Source organism: Anolis carolinensis, chromosome 2, assembly GCF_035594765.1.
Source record: "Anolis carolinensis isolate JA03-04 chromosome 2, rAnoCar3.1.pri, whole genome shotgun sequence".
Classification (NCBI taxonomy): domain Eukaryota; kingdom Metazoa; phylum Chordata; class Lepidosauria; order Squamata; family Dactyloidae; genus Anolis; species Anolis carolinensis.
In genome coordinates, this window is record NC_085842.1 from 245553862 (window position 1) to 245571702 (window position 17841).

At 38.6% G+C, this 17841-nt stretch overlaps 1 protein-coding gene across 1 annotated transcript; it reads right to left on the minus strand.

Annotated features, from left to right (window-relative positions):
* Window positions 1-1366: 1366 nt before the first annotated feature.
* Window positions 1367-16753, minus strand: LOC134296613 (uncharacterized). Its single transcript, XM_062971995.1, has 6 exons — window positions 16629-16753; window positions 11950-12150; window positions 11213-11320; window positions 9635-9747; window positions 6800-6880; window positions 1367-1698 (listed from the first exon to the last, which is right to left on the minus strand). Exons 1-6 carry the CDS (start codon window positions 16732-16734, stop codon window positions 1429-1431), a joined length of 879 nt encoding a protein of 292 aa, XP_062828065.1. The 5' UTR covers window positions 16735-16753; the 3' UTR covers window positions 1367-1428.
* Between the last annotated feature and the right edge of the window lie 1088 nt (window positions 16754-17841).

Consider the following 17841-nt stretch of genomic DNA (forward strand, 5'->3'; position numbering starts at 1 on the left):
GTGGAATTAACAAACTGCTGCTTTGTTTCATCTATGAGTTATCATCACCACAGGTAATCACTTGTGGCCGAGTATGATTGTCTTACACTGCATTATAATATTTATAATTCAGTGATGCTTAATGCTTCATTTACATTCTTTAAAAAAATCATTTTAATGTATTTTACAATTACAGTATGCCCTCTACTTTTGCATATGTGAGGTTATAGTATTCTGTGAAAGTGGATAAACTGCAAATAAAAACCCATTATGATTTTTAACGGGAAAGAACACTTCTCTCAGAATACCTTGATAATAATGAATTTGACCATAGAATTGTGATAAAGGATCTTGCAATTTCTAGAGAAGTAGTCTCTCTAGAAATCTCTAGGTCTTCTAAGACAATTCTGTGATAAATATCAACTGAAAGGTGACCATAGAGTTATCCTGGAGAAGCTAGAGATTCAGAGACAAAACATATTAATCAAATTTGCAAACAATCTTTGCAAAAACTAAATCTACAAATGTGGAGGGCTCACTGTATTTACAAACCACATTGTTAACTAATAAAGAATTCTGTGTAGTGTAACAGACAAGCCTATGAACAGGTGAAGAATAAGGATTCACTTGAAACCTTATTTTATATGTGAAGCATATACAAGTCTGTCCATAATGTGTATAGCCTCTTGTTATTCCCAGGAGGTTTCAGTATAGGCCAAAAGTAACAGTGGAACACAGTTACATTGCCAACAGTTGATTTTTATGGATAGATGACTGAGCTGGTCCTACTGTTAGGCACAATGAGCCAAGTAGCTGAAAATGCTAGTGAGGGCCTCAGTGGGAGCTACCCAGTCATTTTCTATTCTGCATCTCATAAACTAGTTTTGCCTCTTCTGGTGTGATGGAGAACCCTAATCAATTGGCAGTTTCTCATCAGTTTTTGTACATGGAAATGTTGGGAAGAGGACATTTTCTCTTTTGCCTAAAGTATCTTTCTTTGGCTCTGGTTAATGCCTGTGTATTTGTGAAGATTGTGTAAACATTGCAGAAGCTCATATTTTGTTTCTTCAATAAGGATGTTTGGGGAAAAAAAGGATAAATGTTCAGTTTTTACAGATTAAAATGGTTTAGCTGGCTTTCAGTGGAAATATGCAAACTATTTTATCTGATTCTCAATACTGTTCATAAAACTATATGAACTATAGGAAGCAGTTCATAACACTGTCCAACACACATTTTGGTATCTCAAATGTTAGCCCTGTTTCTGAATATAGTTGATCTGCTGATTTCAAAAGTGGTACCAGTTTTCCCTTATCAGTACTAGTTTTTGAGATACAGAACATATGCCACATGCCAACTGTCATTTGCCTGACACCCATAGAACATCATGATAACCAACCATATCTAAGAAACTAGAGCTGATACAGTCTATTCAATGAAGGTTTCAAATCAATATCCCAAATAATCCCAGAAACAGCCTAAAAACCAAGACACCAAGAACAATTTTGGTTGGGATGTGTGTAATGCATTCTTGTTGTGTTTATATAGTCTGCATAATCTACATTCAAAGCAACTATATTTTCTTTTTCTTTTTACCTTTGTTGTATCTTGCCAGTATTGGTTTTTCTTGTCTACTGCTTCCTGATAGGCTTCCAGCTGAGCCTTCAGATTCCCCATTTTGTTGCAGTACTGATTCTTCACCACCATTATGGCTTGCTCCTGGGCAATATATTAAAAGTGGAGAAATTAACTCAAGATGCATCTCAAAATGAAAAGAACATTTCAGTAAACCAAGACGAATAGGCAAAAACGTCTTCACATATCCCAATTTCTCAATTGTTGAACAATAGCAGCAGCCCAATGACTTGCTACCCTCCTTCCATTATTCTGCTAAATTAAATAGAGCTTAGGGTCACCAGGAGTGGAAAGAGTGTGGAAGGAGTATGAGCTCAGCTAACTTCTGGCTCTTGAAAACATTATTGGATTCAGGATTTTTTCAATTCCATTTGTATACCGCATTCACCAGGCTCTGGTTTGTGTATCTCTGAGAGATTAGTGAAAGAACGAAATGGATCACACAGGCCTGGTGTTTGCCCACTGCTGATTAAGGACTGAAACGTTGTGAGAAACGAAAGAGAGTGTATCAGCAGAAATTTTTTTTCCAGATGGTAGTGTTGATGTGCAATGCATGGAGCTTTGGGGAAATTATTTGCCCATGCATTGGGTATGCTTAACAACTCTCAGATAAATCTGTATTAAGTTTAGCCTTCTGGCTCACACCAGAAGGTTAAGCTTAATACAGATTTATTGGAGAATTAAGCATTCCTGGGCTCACACCCAGAGCCACTTCAGACAAGCAACTGTATCTGTGCTAATGGAATATCCGAAACAGTGTGTGTTTTTCTGTAAATACATATGGATTATTTTGAGTTTCCATAGAGGACAATATTTTGGGACTGCATAAAGCAATAATGTATTCATATTAGTAATAGAGCCTTACCATCCAAAGCTTAGCTGCTTATTTCTAATCAATATGTGAGGCTTCGTGCCAGGTTGCAGCAATAGCTCTGCTTCTGTTTTCTCTGATCTGCCAAGTTGTGAGGTTGAGGGACAAAGCAGAACTGTGCTCAAATGGGTCTCAAGAGCTTTTCTACTATACTTTTGGGTTGTAAAAGGGAGGGAACATTTTGCCAAAGAAGAAGCAGCAATTCTCTATAGTTTCACAGGGGCAAAGATACATTTTTTTGTGGTCAAGATAATAGCATCACTATGAATATGGCTATAGGGAAGGCAAAATGAAGGCACTCTGCTCCCCCAGTGCACCATTACATTTTACTCCACTGTCCCAATTTTAGACAGCTAAAGAAAATAATAATAATAATAATAATAATAATAATAATAATAATTATTATTATTATTATTATTATTATTATTATTATTTATTTATTTATTTATACCTCACTTTATCTCCCCAAAGAGGACTCAAACGGCTTGACATAAAAGCATTGGTATCCAATTTAAAACATACAAATATACAGACATTAAAACAGAATTAAACGCAACCAATATATTTTAAAAATCAGTTAAAATCCATCAAACATATTCGAAGTTAAAAACCATAGCATCAGTACATAGAAAAGGAACAGTCAAAGTTATTGCAGGAATTCAACTATGAGTAATATAAGATTCTTCGGTGTGAATGATTTTCAGTTCCTCACTTTCTGTAATGCTAGACATTTGGAGAGGGAAGCAAAACTTCATGGGGAGGAATTCTTATTTGGAAAGCAATGCCCTAATTTCACACACACAAATCCCATAGCTGTATCCCTGGAGTCCTTGGGAATCTTCTGTTGGAGAATACAGCTGTACGTGCCATATATCCACTACTCCCAAGTGAAGTTGGGAAAGGATTCATTGTCTCCAGTATTAAAGCAAGATCCAGGTGATAGTTTAATTGTCTTCTAGACCAGGTCACCCCTTTCCCTAATGAAATGAAATATTTTAGTTTAAATCTGGACCCAAAAACATTGAACTGAGATTGGGAGCTTTGGATGTTTTAGAAAGGAGTTTATCTTTACAATCTTGATCTTAAAAAAATATGGTAGAAATATATTGGCTTGACAGTGAGGGAAGATGAAGAAATCATTTTGGAACAACAAACCCATACTGATTAGAAGTGCACACAGTACTTGTTTTTCCCATTTCATTCATTCTTTCGTTCCTTTTGTTTCGGGCAGAAGCATGAAACAGGAACCCCTCCCCCTGAATGAAAATTAGCTCAAAATGAAAGAAAGCAAGAGTGGGTACTGTTTGCATGCCTGCTTTTCGAGCCACGTGGTGCTCCTCATGAGGCCTGCAGAAAATTGCTATTTCCCTCTGAGCCCTGCCTGTTGGGCCAACGATCTACCTTGCCTGCTGAGAGGAAAGTATCAAAGAGGAATAGTATCTTAAGCCCTGTCTTTAAACCCAGTTCTCTTCTGCAGGCAGAAGGGAAAGCATTACAGAAATAGTGGTAGCTTAAGCCCTGTCTTTAAACTCAGTTCCTTTTTGCAGATGGAGGAGAAAGCATCACAGAAATAGTAGCATCTTCAGTAACTCTGATGCTTTTAATCCAGGTTGAAATGAAGAATATAAGGATAAACCATGCAATTGCCAAAAATGATGGGTAGAGGAGGGAAATTCCCTCCTATTGCAACCAGTTAAATAAGAAGTGAAATAGTGGGCCTGAGCAATGGGCTGTGTGTGTGGTGTGTGGAGCATCTTTGACATTTGGTAGGAAGGAATGGTGTCCTGCCCTGCCTCCTGAAGAAATTAGAGGGTGGGGTCAGTGGAGGGGAAAAAGGGAATTTTTAGGGCAATTTTATTTATAGAAAGAAAAAAAATCCCTAAAAATCGGGGATCACCCAAACGTTATAAAACTTGGTGGGCTAAAAGTGGTAGATGTGCCCTCCATATGTGGTGATTTTCACCCCTCTAGCCATAGAAATCAAGAGAAGAGGAGCCTGGGGAAGTCTGCCCATAGTGACCAATGGATTGAATTTTTTTGTATTATCAGACACAGAATGAAAATGCCCATTCAGAAAAGTGCCCATTTTTGGGAGGTGCTCAAAAATTAAAACAAAAGCCTTCACGAATGAAACAAGCAGAAACTGATATAAATGTTATACAAACACACAAGTCTAACATAGACCAACAAGCTGAGAGCATAAATCATCCCTGACTTAGTGTGCATCTATACTATAAAAGCAAAAGTAATTGCCATGCTATGGAACATTGAGAGTTGGAGTTTTACAGGGAATCCATAGCATTGAGCCATGGCAGTTAGCTTCTTACTAATGCATGCTTTTGCACCATTAAACAAGGTTTGAAAATAGAAACTACTCCTTTCCATTGCAGAATACACAAAATAGAAAAAAAAACACTTTAAATACAAAATGCCTTTTTATTTTAATTAATATTTTAAGTGTTCAGGGACAGTGCCTTGGTTCTTTGAAAACCTGGAAACACAGAGGTGCACAGCCACACACCTCTAACAGTGCAAAAGGATGCCCTTGCAATAATGTGAGCTTTCAGAGTTGTTCAATTCTCATAGAAAAAAGAAAGGAAAAGTGGGGCATAAATGAAGACATGGAATAAACCATTTGAGAGGAGTTATGTCCCTGCAGCTGCGATAAACTAATAAATTTTTGTGTGTTCTCAAAGTGCTCTCATTAGGGCTTGCTGTGATAATAAAAGGGCCTAGGCAGCAATATGAGTTTGCAATGGCAGAACCTGTTTTAAGAGCCTCCTGTGAGAACATCCAGAAATGGTATCATCTCTTGCCACTTTCAGCAAATAATTTATTTTACAGTAACTGATTTTTCTTATTAAGAAGGCCAGCAGAGGGTGCTATGATCTTATGCAAAAACTGAAGTCTGGGCTAAAGTTGATTTGTTCCTTTACAAACTTGCTATGCAGATTTGTTTTGGTTTTTGTGTGTGGTGATACAGCATAGGAAACAATATAACAATATAATAATATAAGATTAAACAGACCATAGTCTTGCTATATTTTTGAAAAAGGAAAACAGTCATATTTTTATTATGGCTGAGATGACTATTCCAGAAAGCCGTGCTCTATGTGAGATGTGTGAACTCAACATAACCATGTTGTTTTTTAGACTTTAGTTTCCAACATTTCTCACTATGCTGATTTGGGCTGCTGAGAGCTACAGTAAAACAGTATCTGGAGACCCACACAGTCCCCAACATTGAGCTGAACTATGCCCACTTCTACATAAGATTTGACTAGTATATGCATGTAAAAACTACCAAGCCCTAACAATGTAATTGTGTAGAATCATAAAATCATAGAAGAGACCACAGAACCATTCAGTCCAATGCCCTAAAATGCACAATCAAAGCACTTCGGACTGTTTCCTCCACAATGTTAAAGTTTAAGTAATAAATCCTTGAGTGTTTCAATAATACAACCAACTCCTATGTAAGTGAGTATAGGATTGAAGCCTGAACATGTAAACTATATATCTCAAAGTTTTAAAAAGTTTGTCTTTTGGAACTTTTAGAATTCCTCATCTCAGCATGAGTATGCTGGTGGGGAGATTCTGGGAGCTATTATATATTTTTTTAAAAATTCCAAACTATGACATTTCTTTGTGAGGAATTACCATCTATGCCATAACGATATGATGCTTCTTGTAGAAGTGTAGAATATGGACTAGTGTCCTCAAGGTGACATATGCCAATGTAACATCCTCTCAGTGATTTCCAGCCCCTTTGGAACATATTTGTCCCCTGCAGGCCTTGGACACAGCCATGTAGTGGCTAGTGGAGAACAGAGGAGGGGAGGAGGAACACTCAACAATGCCCCTATACTTGTGCTCATAATGGGACATCTTCCAGGATCTCCAGATGTTCACAAGGATGTCCTGGAAAATTCCTTTGCATTTGATATGGAACTTGCATGATTTTAACTGTTGTTTTAACTAATGTATGTTTAATGTTTGGCTTTAATTGTAATTGTTATTTTTGGAATTGTATGTTGGGCATCAAATTGCTGCCGAATGTGAGGCTGCCCTGAGTCCCCTTTGGGGTGAGAAGGGCAAGATACAAGTATGGGAAATAAATAAATAATAAATAATTGTGCCATAGCTGCATGGCCCTCCACTCCCTGCAACACTTCACTGAGGGCTGAATGGGCAGAACTTCAAATTCTGTCATTTAGTGAAGGCTGTCAACCATAATTTGTGGACTTGTGCTTGTTTAAACAGTAAAATGAAATTGTTGTACATTTTAAAAATCTTTATCATAAGAAAAATCACCTGGCTTTCTTTTTCAATCTGCTCCAGCTCTTTGATTAACTTCACATATCCGCTTTTCATCTGTTGCATGTCTTTTGCAATCTGAAATAAAATGCAAGGGGAAACACTCAATTGAGACTTCTCAACTGGTAAACCTATATAATTGAGACAAAACACAAGGCCAAAAAAATTAGACATATTTTCTGCATTTAAAAAATCAACACAAATTTTGTACTGAATAACGCCCGAATGGCAGATTCTTGTCAGTTCAGAATTGTCTTCTTCAGTGTTTCCCGACATTCAAGAAACTCATGATTCCCACTGTTTTGGAATGGATAGGGACTCAGAGGCCATGCCATTGTCAGTCTGAGGGTAATTTTGTTGCAGACATTTTGGGTACTTTGCTTAAGCTCTTCTTTTCCAAATCTTGAAAATTGCACTCGATACACAATGCAGATATTGTTACAATAGAGTATATATATATAATCTTATTGGTTAGTCCTAATTCGAGTAGTCATTTGAATCAATTGTTGAATGGTAAATCCTTATGTAGGAAAATGCTATTTTTCAGTGTATCTATATGTTTGCAACAGATGAAAACGGCAAATATTAGCATGCAATTTATGGGTGTGAAGGACAGTCTGCACATTCAGAAAAAGTAAAAGATACAATAGTTTGACAAATAAGTTTCACATAAATATAGTTTAACATTATTTAATGTCACATTTAAGTCCTTATTAGAAAATATTTTATTTTCATGTTTGACCAGAACAGAAGAATCTTGTGGCTCAAGACACCTTAAATGGGTGTCCTCCTTCCTCCAGGATTGGGGACAGCGGGTGGTGAGGGGAGGGATGGTTTCCAAGTGGTCTCCGCTAACTTGTGGGGTCCCGTAGGGAGCTATTCTCTCTCCTCTATTATTTAACATCTATATGCGACTGCTTGCCCGACTGGTGCGGAGCTTTGGGCTTGAGTACCACCAGTACGCTGATGACACTCAGCTCATTCTGAGGATGGAGGGCCGGCTGGACTCCATACCCGATAGTTTCCATCAGTGCTTTGAGGCCATTACTGGATGGTTGCGTGCCAGCAGGTTGAGGGTGAATCCAGTGAAGACAGAGATCCTTTGGCTGGGCCGTCCGGGTGGGAGGGAGATCCAGCTGCCTACCCTGGATGGCGAGACACTACATCCGTCATCTTCTGTAAAAAGTCTTGGTGTCTTAATTGACCCTCTGCTCACAATGGAGGTCCAGGTCTCTGCTGTGAGCAGATCTGCGTTTTTCCATCTACGTCAGGCTAGGAGACTGGCTCCCTACCTATCTAGGAATGACTTGGCTAAGGTGATCCAGGCGATGGTCATCTCGAGGCTCAACTACTGTAACGCCGTCTACATTGGCCTTCCTTTGTCAGTGATCCGGAAACTGAAGCTGGTGCAAAATGCGGAGGCTCGTCAAGGTGGCTTATCACCCCAATTCTACAACAGCTGCACTGGCTACCGATTGAGTACCGGATTACTTTCAAGGTACTGGTACTAACCTTTAAGGCCTTACATGGTTTGGGGCCGGCATACCTGAGGGCCCGCTTATCCCCCTACCAACCCCAGAGATTACTTCGGTACGAAGACCAAAATTTGCTTGAAGTCCCTAATATACGGACTTATCATTTGTCTTCTACTAGGCAGAGAGCCTTCTCGATTGTAGCCCCTTATTTATGGAATGCCTTGCCAGTTGAAACTCGAACTATCCGAGACCTACTTGCCTTTCGGAAAGTCTGCAAAACCTTTCTCTTCCGACAAGCTTTCGATGGGTAAAAACCCGGGACTATGTCTGTTCTTATTGTTATTTTAAAGCTAACTATATTGTTTAAATCTATTTCTGTAAAGTGCTCCAAGCCAAATTGGGAGTAGCGGTATACAAGTCTAATAAATAAAAAAATAAAAAAATAAAAAAATAAAAAAATAAAAGTCAAAGCCCTATCTAGTCCAACATGTTGTTCTTGCAGAAGCCAAAAAAAGAAATGGGCATATTTGTGATATGAATAAAATAGTACCCTCCCAACCACCTTTAACAGCAACTGGTCTTGAGGAACATGCCATCTTTGCTAAAGGAAATAATATTGCTGTCATGACTAGTGGTGATTGATAGCCTTACTCCCCATGAATAGATATTATCCCATTTGGATAACGTCCTTTGAACTCATATTGCACTAATTATGATTTCTAACCTGCAATAAAGCCTTGATATGCGTGTTTCTAGGACAATGCCAAAATAAGTCACACTTCAAGCATTTTCCACAATTGGACCAAAACAACAATATCAATAACATGTGGCGTATAGAATGAATTTGGCCCATTTATGCTGATAATACTTATCCACAGTGATAAATTCAAGAATATTAGATGCACACTCTGCTCTTTTGCTGTAAATGAGATTCACTGGAAGCACATACCTTGTTTAAAAAGGAATTTCATTCCCAGAAGACTCTTGGAAGTGAAAGAAGCCATGAAAAAAAGACCTGTCTCCACCATGGACCTTGCTGTAAAGTGAGAGTGTTTTTAAAAAAACCTCCCTGCCTTACTCCTAAATTATGATTAATTTGGCAGCCAAGATGGTTGGAGTGTGAAGCTTCTGGAAGATCTCAGAGGGCTTGAAACTGGATCCTTGAGCCACTGAGGTTATTGTTGCTGTCATAAAAGTAAGTGCCCTAAGTGCATACCCTCTGGCAAGAAAAGTAGAAGAAATATAGATTTGGCAATGGAGAGTTATTAGAAAAGGAAGAGGAGATGAACTGGTAATGAATTAGCATGAAATATATTATACTCATTTCATATCAGAAATTAATTTTTGTCTGTATTACCTTGATAATATATAATTTAGCTAATCTGTATGGAATGTAAGGTTGCTCTTCTTTGGACAGGCATCCATCCAGCTGATTGTCATAAGGGAGAACTCTAACAGTACTTGGATGACCTATAATATATAATATATTAATTATTAACAATAGGAGACATAAAGGAAAATGGAACAGAAATGCTGACCACTGCAAGCGTGCACTTAACACTTTAATCTAGGAACCATAAACGTTGACCTGTAGGAATCCTGTTATTTTGTTCTCCAGCATTCTGCTTATCTCTGGTCATTGAGCAGAGATAAGAGCTGGGATTTCTTACTCATAGTTGAAGAAAGCCCTTCTTCATCTCTGTACAGGAGAAGATCACTGTTATCTCTGATCAGTGATTGGATATAAGGGCATATTTAAAGATATTTAAACTTGAAATATCTGGCTGTTTATCTTTAGTTTTAGGAGCCATATATTCTGAATAGAGATGCACAGATATGAGTTGTACTCTGTGTCCTTGAAACCTTTTGTATGGTGGCTTACTCCTGAGCAGAGATGCATTAGAAACTGAAACTCATTGCCAAGTGAGCAAAACTGTGCTATGCTTTGCATGCCTAAAACCTGCTGCAAGGAAACATACAAATTCATAACCTAGTATTATAGATTTGTAATTGCTCTGTATTAAGTGTAACTATGTGGGCATACTGTAAAAGTATGAAAATAATCCCTTGCCCACTGGGTTATCTGAAAGAAGTCTATTTAGCTTCTGATGGAGATTCTGGAAAGAGGTTGTTTCCACCCCACTGTTACCAATGAATGAAGCTGTAACCATCAGAAGCAGGCCCCCTGTCACAAGTCCTTGAGATGCCTTCATTCACTAGGGGTGCGTGACTCGGCCAAAAAGTGGGTACCCCCCCTGGGGGGAGGGCTTCAGAAAGGGATGGATGGAGGAGCGGTCGCCGCCAGGTGCCCAATCTTGCCTGAGTTGTGAGGCTGCCCACACACTGCAGCCTCCGCTTGAGGTAGAGTGTCGCTCAGCCCCATTGCTGCCATTAGCCGAAAGATCCAGCTGATCGTGATCCATTCTTGCTGAGCCTTTGGCTGCCCTCCACTCAGTACATTTTTGGCAGTTCAGTTTCCATATTATTGAATTTCTCCAAATCTAGTATTGCCAAACGGAATTGTGCATACCCCTATCATTCACTGGTGGGAAGAAATGGAAATGTCATAATGGTTGTGACACAGTTTGATTTAAGGAACTTCAATTGACAAACACCACCAAGTTGCCTAAATCAAACTGTGCCACCACCATTATTTATTAATTTATCTATTGCATTTATTTGAGTCTGGATTGGCATGTATCACAAATGGGTTTGTACCCATTTTTACTTCCCAACTTTGAAACTGGGATATAAAGGGCTCAAAGTCTGGTCACCATATAGTTATCCAGGATTGTTAAGTCCAATGAAGTCACAAAACCAAGAACTAAAAGAAATTCACACTTTGGAAATAAAATTCGTGCCTAAGGAAACATCCATATCACACTATAAGAATCTCATTGTACAATGTCAGGCTGCACATTTGCTTTTGTCATACCTTTTGCTGCAGCTGCTTTCTTCCCTTTTTTGTCAGTCAGGCATTTCACAAATGACAGCTCGTCAAATCTAAATTTATTCAACAAAGTTTGCCTCTTTCCAATTTCACCTGTAGAAACAATACAAAAAATAAAGCAACTTGGGAAACTGTGCATCCACAATCACTTGGAATAATGTTCATGAACAGATTATTCTGAGTGATTTTAGAATTCCTATTTCACTCAAAAATTGTTTAGATTATAGTGCTTGTTGTTGTTGTTGTTGTTGTTGTTGTTGTTGTTGTTGTTGTTGTGTGTTTTCAAGTCATTTCCAATTAATAGTAGCCTTAAGGCAAACCTATCACAGGGCTTTCTTGGCAATTTGTTCAGAGGGGGGTTGCTCTTCTCTTCCTCAGAGGCTAAGAGTATGACTGACCATGGTTTTTCATGGCCAAACAGGAAGTGAAAAACTCTGATCTTCAGAGTCGTAGTCCAATGGTCAAACCACTTCTATATCCTTTGCTCGAACTGACTCTCAATATAAAAGAACCCAAATAAATTCAAACACTTTTCGATCTGAAAGCACATTCAGAAAAAGCGCTTTGTTGAAATCTTTAATGCCTGGCCCTGTCTTTTGCAACCAAGTGCCTATCATCTCCAGTCAATATTCTCAATTGTTCCATAGAGGGAGTATCTCTCATAGACTTTCACCCCTTCTGCATTTTAAAGAAGTTTTGTGAACTAATGACTGAATGCTTACCAAGTTCTGTTTCCTCACCAACATCAATGCTTTTTGTTTTGGATGAAGGGTGGGTTTGCATCTCATCCAAGTAATCAGTAATGCTGCCTGGCAGAGGAATAGATGAAATGATGGTTGTTTGTGATTTAGGATCAGCATCGCCTCTTAGTGACTCTTCAGTGTCTTGAGAGCATGATGGAAAAACTGTTTGCACCCAGGCCGCTGAAAGGGAAGGATATGGATTATTTATACAAAAGGAAGAGTAGGGCTGCTTGCTTTTTTTTCTTTTCTTTTCTTTTTTCTTTTTTTTCCTTTTTTCTTTTTTTTGCAAATGATGTGCATCAGAGCATGGGAAAATTATTAAAACTTTTAGAATCCACCAACACATTATTCACAATGCCAGCTGAGAGATTCTGAGAGTATTCTAGTTTAAAAGAGAAATTTGTTTGAAGCTCTGTAATGCAAATAATTACCATCTTAATACATTTTAATGTGAAACCCCTAGTGGTACAATGGGTTAAACCCTTGTGCTGGCAGGGCTGCTGAGTGACAGGTCGGTGGTTCAAATCCGGAGAGAGCAGGTGAGCTCCCTCTGTCAGCTCTAGCTACCCATGTGGGGACATTAGAGAAGCCTCCCACAGGATGGTAAAACATCAAACATCTGGGCATCCCCTGGGCAACATCTTTGCAGACGGCCAATCCTCTCACACCAGAAGTAACCTGCAGTTTCTCAAGTCACTCTTGACATGAAAAAAATACTTTTAATGGCGAGAAAGCTACAAGTTTAATACTCTCAATACAACTACTACCTTTGAATACTTTGCATGGAAACATATTTAAATAATAATGACCAGTTTGATTTGCCTGAAGATTCGGTAACAGTGCACATCAAATAGAGCTGGGATTTTTTAAAATGTGCCAGATATTAGAATAAATCCTTTACATATTTACATTGAGTCAAGGGGATTTAAATTCAAAGATTACAGCCACGGTCTTCTTTCTGGATTAAATGAAAGCATGTGAGCAGACAACATGCCAGAAGAAGTCAAGATCAGTGAATAATTTCTGCAGTATTGCTTGTTTACTATTGTTCAAGTCAGATGAGAAAAGTCATGCTGCAAGACATATGCCTTGTGATACAGTTGCACTGGGAAAGAGGGGAAAAATATTTCTCTCTAGATATGTGTTAGTGGAGGAATCTGGATAATGGTTCTACTAAAGTTAGAAATACTCCCATGCCCCTATTAAAGAGTATTATTTAAGTAATTTTGAAAGATGTACAATTTCAAATGGAATATTTGTCCCAGGAAAGTGTGTGAGAACCTTGTACTGAGTTGTTGTTGCACTAAGGAATGCTTGGTGCTAAGAAGAAGAAGGAATAGAGGCATACAAATAAGATAGAGGCTTGTATGAGGGTCAGAATGTGGGTTTGGGGGAAAATAGAAACCACTGGGCTGCTGAACTTGCAGACCAAAAGGTCAATGGTTTGAATCCTGGGAGTGGGGTGAGCTCCCACTATTAGCCCCAGCTTCTGCCAACCTAGCAGTTCAAAACCATGCAAGTGCGAGTAGATCAATCGGTACCACTCCGGTGAGAAGGTAACAGCGCTCCATGCAGTCATGCCGGCCACATGACCGTGGAGATGTCTACAGACAATGCTGGCTCTTCCGCTTAGAAATGGAGATGAGCACCAACCCCCCAGAGTCGGACACGACTAGACTTTATATCAGGGGAAAACCTTTACCTTTAGAAAGATTGAGAAGAGGACATCAATGAGAGATAGAGAGATCCATAGAGAAAGTGAGGACAAAACTGTGAGATGTTTGTAAATATGACAAAAGACACCATGATATAAAGAGGGGAAACTTGGGCTGTTGTGGCACCTTTCATGCCATAGGTGTTGTGAGTCAGTTTTAAAGGTGCTATCCAGGGTGCTAAACACTATCTGAAAAATACTGTAGGTCCAGAACCTTGGAATATTTATTTAATGTTCAGACCAAAGCCAAAACCCATTCGCTATCTTCTTGATGTGCAAGCCACCAGCCACAGTAGAGACATGAAAGACAGAAACCAGTAAATAAAATTGTGTTGCTATCTAGTTTTAAGGTTATGATGCGATCCCAATCTATTACCATAGTTTTTATGACTGGCATAATTTCCAGCTTTCTTACTGGTCCCAAGAAATTGGGAAGTGATGGACCTCCCCATTCCTCCCTGCTCACAATCCTTCCTTTCTTCTTTCTCCCACTAAGTGGCTATGCTGCCAGTCTTCCACCAACAAAATGAGTAAGGTAACATCAGTGACCCTTTGCAGATACAACTGGGGGAAACGTGGCTGTTATTAACCTCCATAGCTCATAACTCCAACATGTCTGTGATTTTGGGGTGTCATTGAAGAGGCTGGAGTTATCTACCAGGTTTGTGCAACAGCAAAATCCTCATGCTAATTTAGCTGATACAGCTCCTTCAACATGGCCATTTCCTTGTAGTAAAGGGGTGGAGGTGGGAGGCAGAGAAGTGTTCAGCTATGTTTCTATACTTGGACTCATAAAAGTCATAAAATTCACTAGAACCTCCAGAAAAATCCTATAGGATGCCTCATTGTGGTACATCAACAACATATTGTTGAGTTTTAGTCTCCCCAAGAGTAATTTTGCCAAGCTCTGGGCATGACCCAGATCAGGATTATGTTGGGAAATCAAGCAGTGCAAAGCCACAATTGTTTGTTGCAAACAAAAACATTTTGTTTTTATGCATGGAAGAATGAATAATTATCATACATTTCTCTATCTTCTGGTTTTATACTAGCCAAAGACAATAGATCAGGAAGACAATAGATCACTCAGTGCACTTTGCCCAGCTCATTTTATGTTGTTATTGCTGTGTTTCTCAAGTGTTTTATAATGATTGTGATTTTTAATGCCTTTTAAATTTATTTGTGTGTTTTTGTATTTGATATTATTGTATGTTGGTTTTATATCTGTAAGCCGCCCCGAGTCCCTCTGGGGAGATGGTGGCGGGGTACAAAAATAAAATTATTATTATTATTATTATTATTATTATTATTATTATTAGTAACCTGGGCTGATGAAGGAGACTCATCACATATTTTCTTTACTTGGTCTCTTTCTCTCCTCCTCCTTCCGGCTCTGTTCACTAAGGGCAACAGCTCAAAGACATCATCATGTAAATTTGGAATATCAGCATGCAAAGGTATTTTGTATGCTGATATTCCAGATTCTTAGAGTCTAACAGAGAGAATGGAGTTGGCAACATTTGCTTTTGTAGACTACTTCCACAGTCTGAGGAAGAAGACACACGGTAAGTCTATAGTGGCCAGTATATCTGCAGCCAGTCTGGAATGCAGCCACATGCTTCCTCCCGAATCAATTGTGATGGCAGATTGTAATCTGCACAGTTCAGATAAATGAAGATGTCATTGGCTCCACTAGACCATAGCCTCACCTTCCATATTGCCATCGCTACTTCCAGCCATCCCCAGCCCTCTCTGTGAACTCCTGATCATTGTGGTCGCCCATGCCAAAATCAGCAGAGGCACCCTCATGACCAGAAAGGAGGAGGGAGACTATCTTTCTTCCTTTTTCCTAGTTGCATAGGCACCAATGTCAATGTTAGAACAAGGGGCTCGCAATAGCCAGGAGCTCACATGGAGTTCTGTGGCCAGCTGGGAATAGCGATGGTAGTGATACCACCTTGATCCATCCTCTTTCCCCTGTGCTGACAACTGTAGGGAAAAGGTGATGATGGTGATGATGTTTATCTATACCCCGCTTTTCCTCTCCACAAGAAGTTTCAAAGATGGTGGCAATGGTGTTCTGTGTGGACAACCAAATGTCTGAATTGGACCCAATCTTACTGTCTACATTGCCCAAAAGCCAATTTAACCAGGAATAGTCCACAATGCTTATCAGAAGTACAGGAATTTGTGAAGATAGCCAGGAGCCAACTCAAAGTAAGTTTGGTTTTTCATGCCTGTGTAGACTCATCCACAGACTAGGAAAACTTATGCTACAAACTTCTTTTTCTCAGTCTCTCTCTAAGATGCTACAAAACCTCTTTGCAAATGGACAGAAAGCAACAGAAATGGTCGTACCCATGTGTGGCATGCTTATTAACTATATCCTAGGGAGGTGATCGTTTATTAATTTTGTTCTTGAGAAAAGCTAAGAATAACCATAGCATTTTTTCTCCCATTGCATGCCAATTTTCAGAATATTACATTCTAAACAGTAAATGCCGTACAAAATTTGCAAATTTGCTGTAGTGAAGATTTATTTTGTGCAAAAGAAAAAACTATAGCATTTTCTGCAGACCAAACAGCATTTTCTACGGTTATATTCTATACAGAAAGTACTGCTTCCTATTCGGAAAATAATTATAAATTTGTGTAAAAATAGCTTTTAGACAGAATAAATCCTGAATTATCTCTTCATTATTGCTCCAGACACTCAGGCCACAGGTTTTCCTTTCACTTTCCAGATATTTTTGAATGCTCTTAATATTTTTTTCTATGCTATTTTATAGGTGGCCTGTGACCTTCAAGTATTCTTGTATATCAAATTATATGAGTGACAATCAGCGTAGACATGTAGAGCAAATTGTCTTTAGGTTTCGAAATTTTCTTTATGGTCATTTCATAACTGTAAATGAGGTTTGGAAATAGTGTACTTTAATTTTACCTGTTGTGTTCTGGCTTTCAGCAGTTGGGAAAATTGAATTGTTTTTTTTCTTCCACAACCAAGACCGTGATGACATGGGGATGTTTTCTTCTGATGTAAGATACATGGCTGCATGGAAATAAAGTGCCAACATTATTTTTAATATCCTTCATACATGTAGACCAATGGTTCTGAATCTGTGGGTCCACAGGTGTTTTGGCCTACAACTCCCAGAAATCCCAGCCAGTTTACCAGCTGTTAGGATTTCTGGCAGCTGAAGGCCAAAACATCTGGGGGCCCACAGGTTAAGAACCACTGATGTAGACAATCCTGTTTGCATGTTAATCAAACAATCAGGTTCTTGATGGATTTCTTCAAATTGCTTCTGCTTTGATTTGTAATTAATTCCAATAACCAGATTAATTTATTGGACATCTGCTAGGTGTTTGAAAAACCAAGTCAGATAGCACATTGTCCAGTGTTTATTAAAATTCTCGGAAGCTGGTAACTCCCACATCAGTACAGTGCAAATCGATATCCATAATTGTTTCCAAGGAGAGGATTGAACTGACTGACATATGTAACTAAATATGAGGACCCTGTCTGGGAAAAGAGAGAGAGAAGCCAGCTCCATTTCATCACCATGAACATGGTTGTTTTTTCAAAGTCAAACACATAAGGGCTATGTATTCAATTATCTGCCTGAATGGGCAAATCTAACCATTTTGCCTTGTCCCTACCTAATTCACATGTTTAAAACTTCAAGTTCTTTTTTTGCTGTGTTTCTGAAGAAACTAATGCATTTTGGAAGAATCTTATAAACATGATAATGAAAAAGAAATACAGGTCAAGTCTCCCTTATCTGAAATGCTTGAGACCAGAGGTCTTTTGGTTTTTCAATATATTTTTTTCAGATTTTGGAATGTTATACAGTAAATAATGGATAGAAGGGAAACAGGAAAAGCAAACAAGCTGCGGTATTAAAAGACCTTCTCTGGTTAGTCCAGGTTTAGTCAATATGATTTCAAACATTTTCAACTTTCAGTATTTTTCTGATCATCCTATTGTGCACTGTTCTTTTTCATTTGTATGGAATCAAGAGCAATGGTACTGCTAAAATTAGAAGTTTATCTAATTTAGTTAGCTATTTATTTGCTACTTTGATTATCTAAAGAGTTAATCAGAGTAACAATGTTTGCAGGTCGTAAAAGTAAATCAAAGGGCTATTTAACTG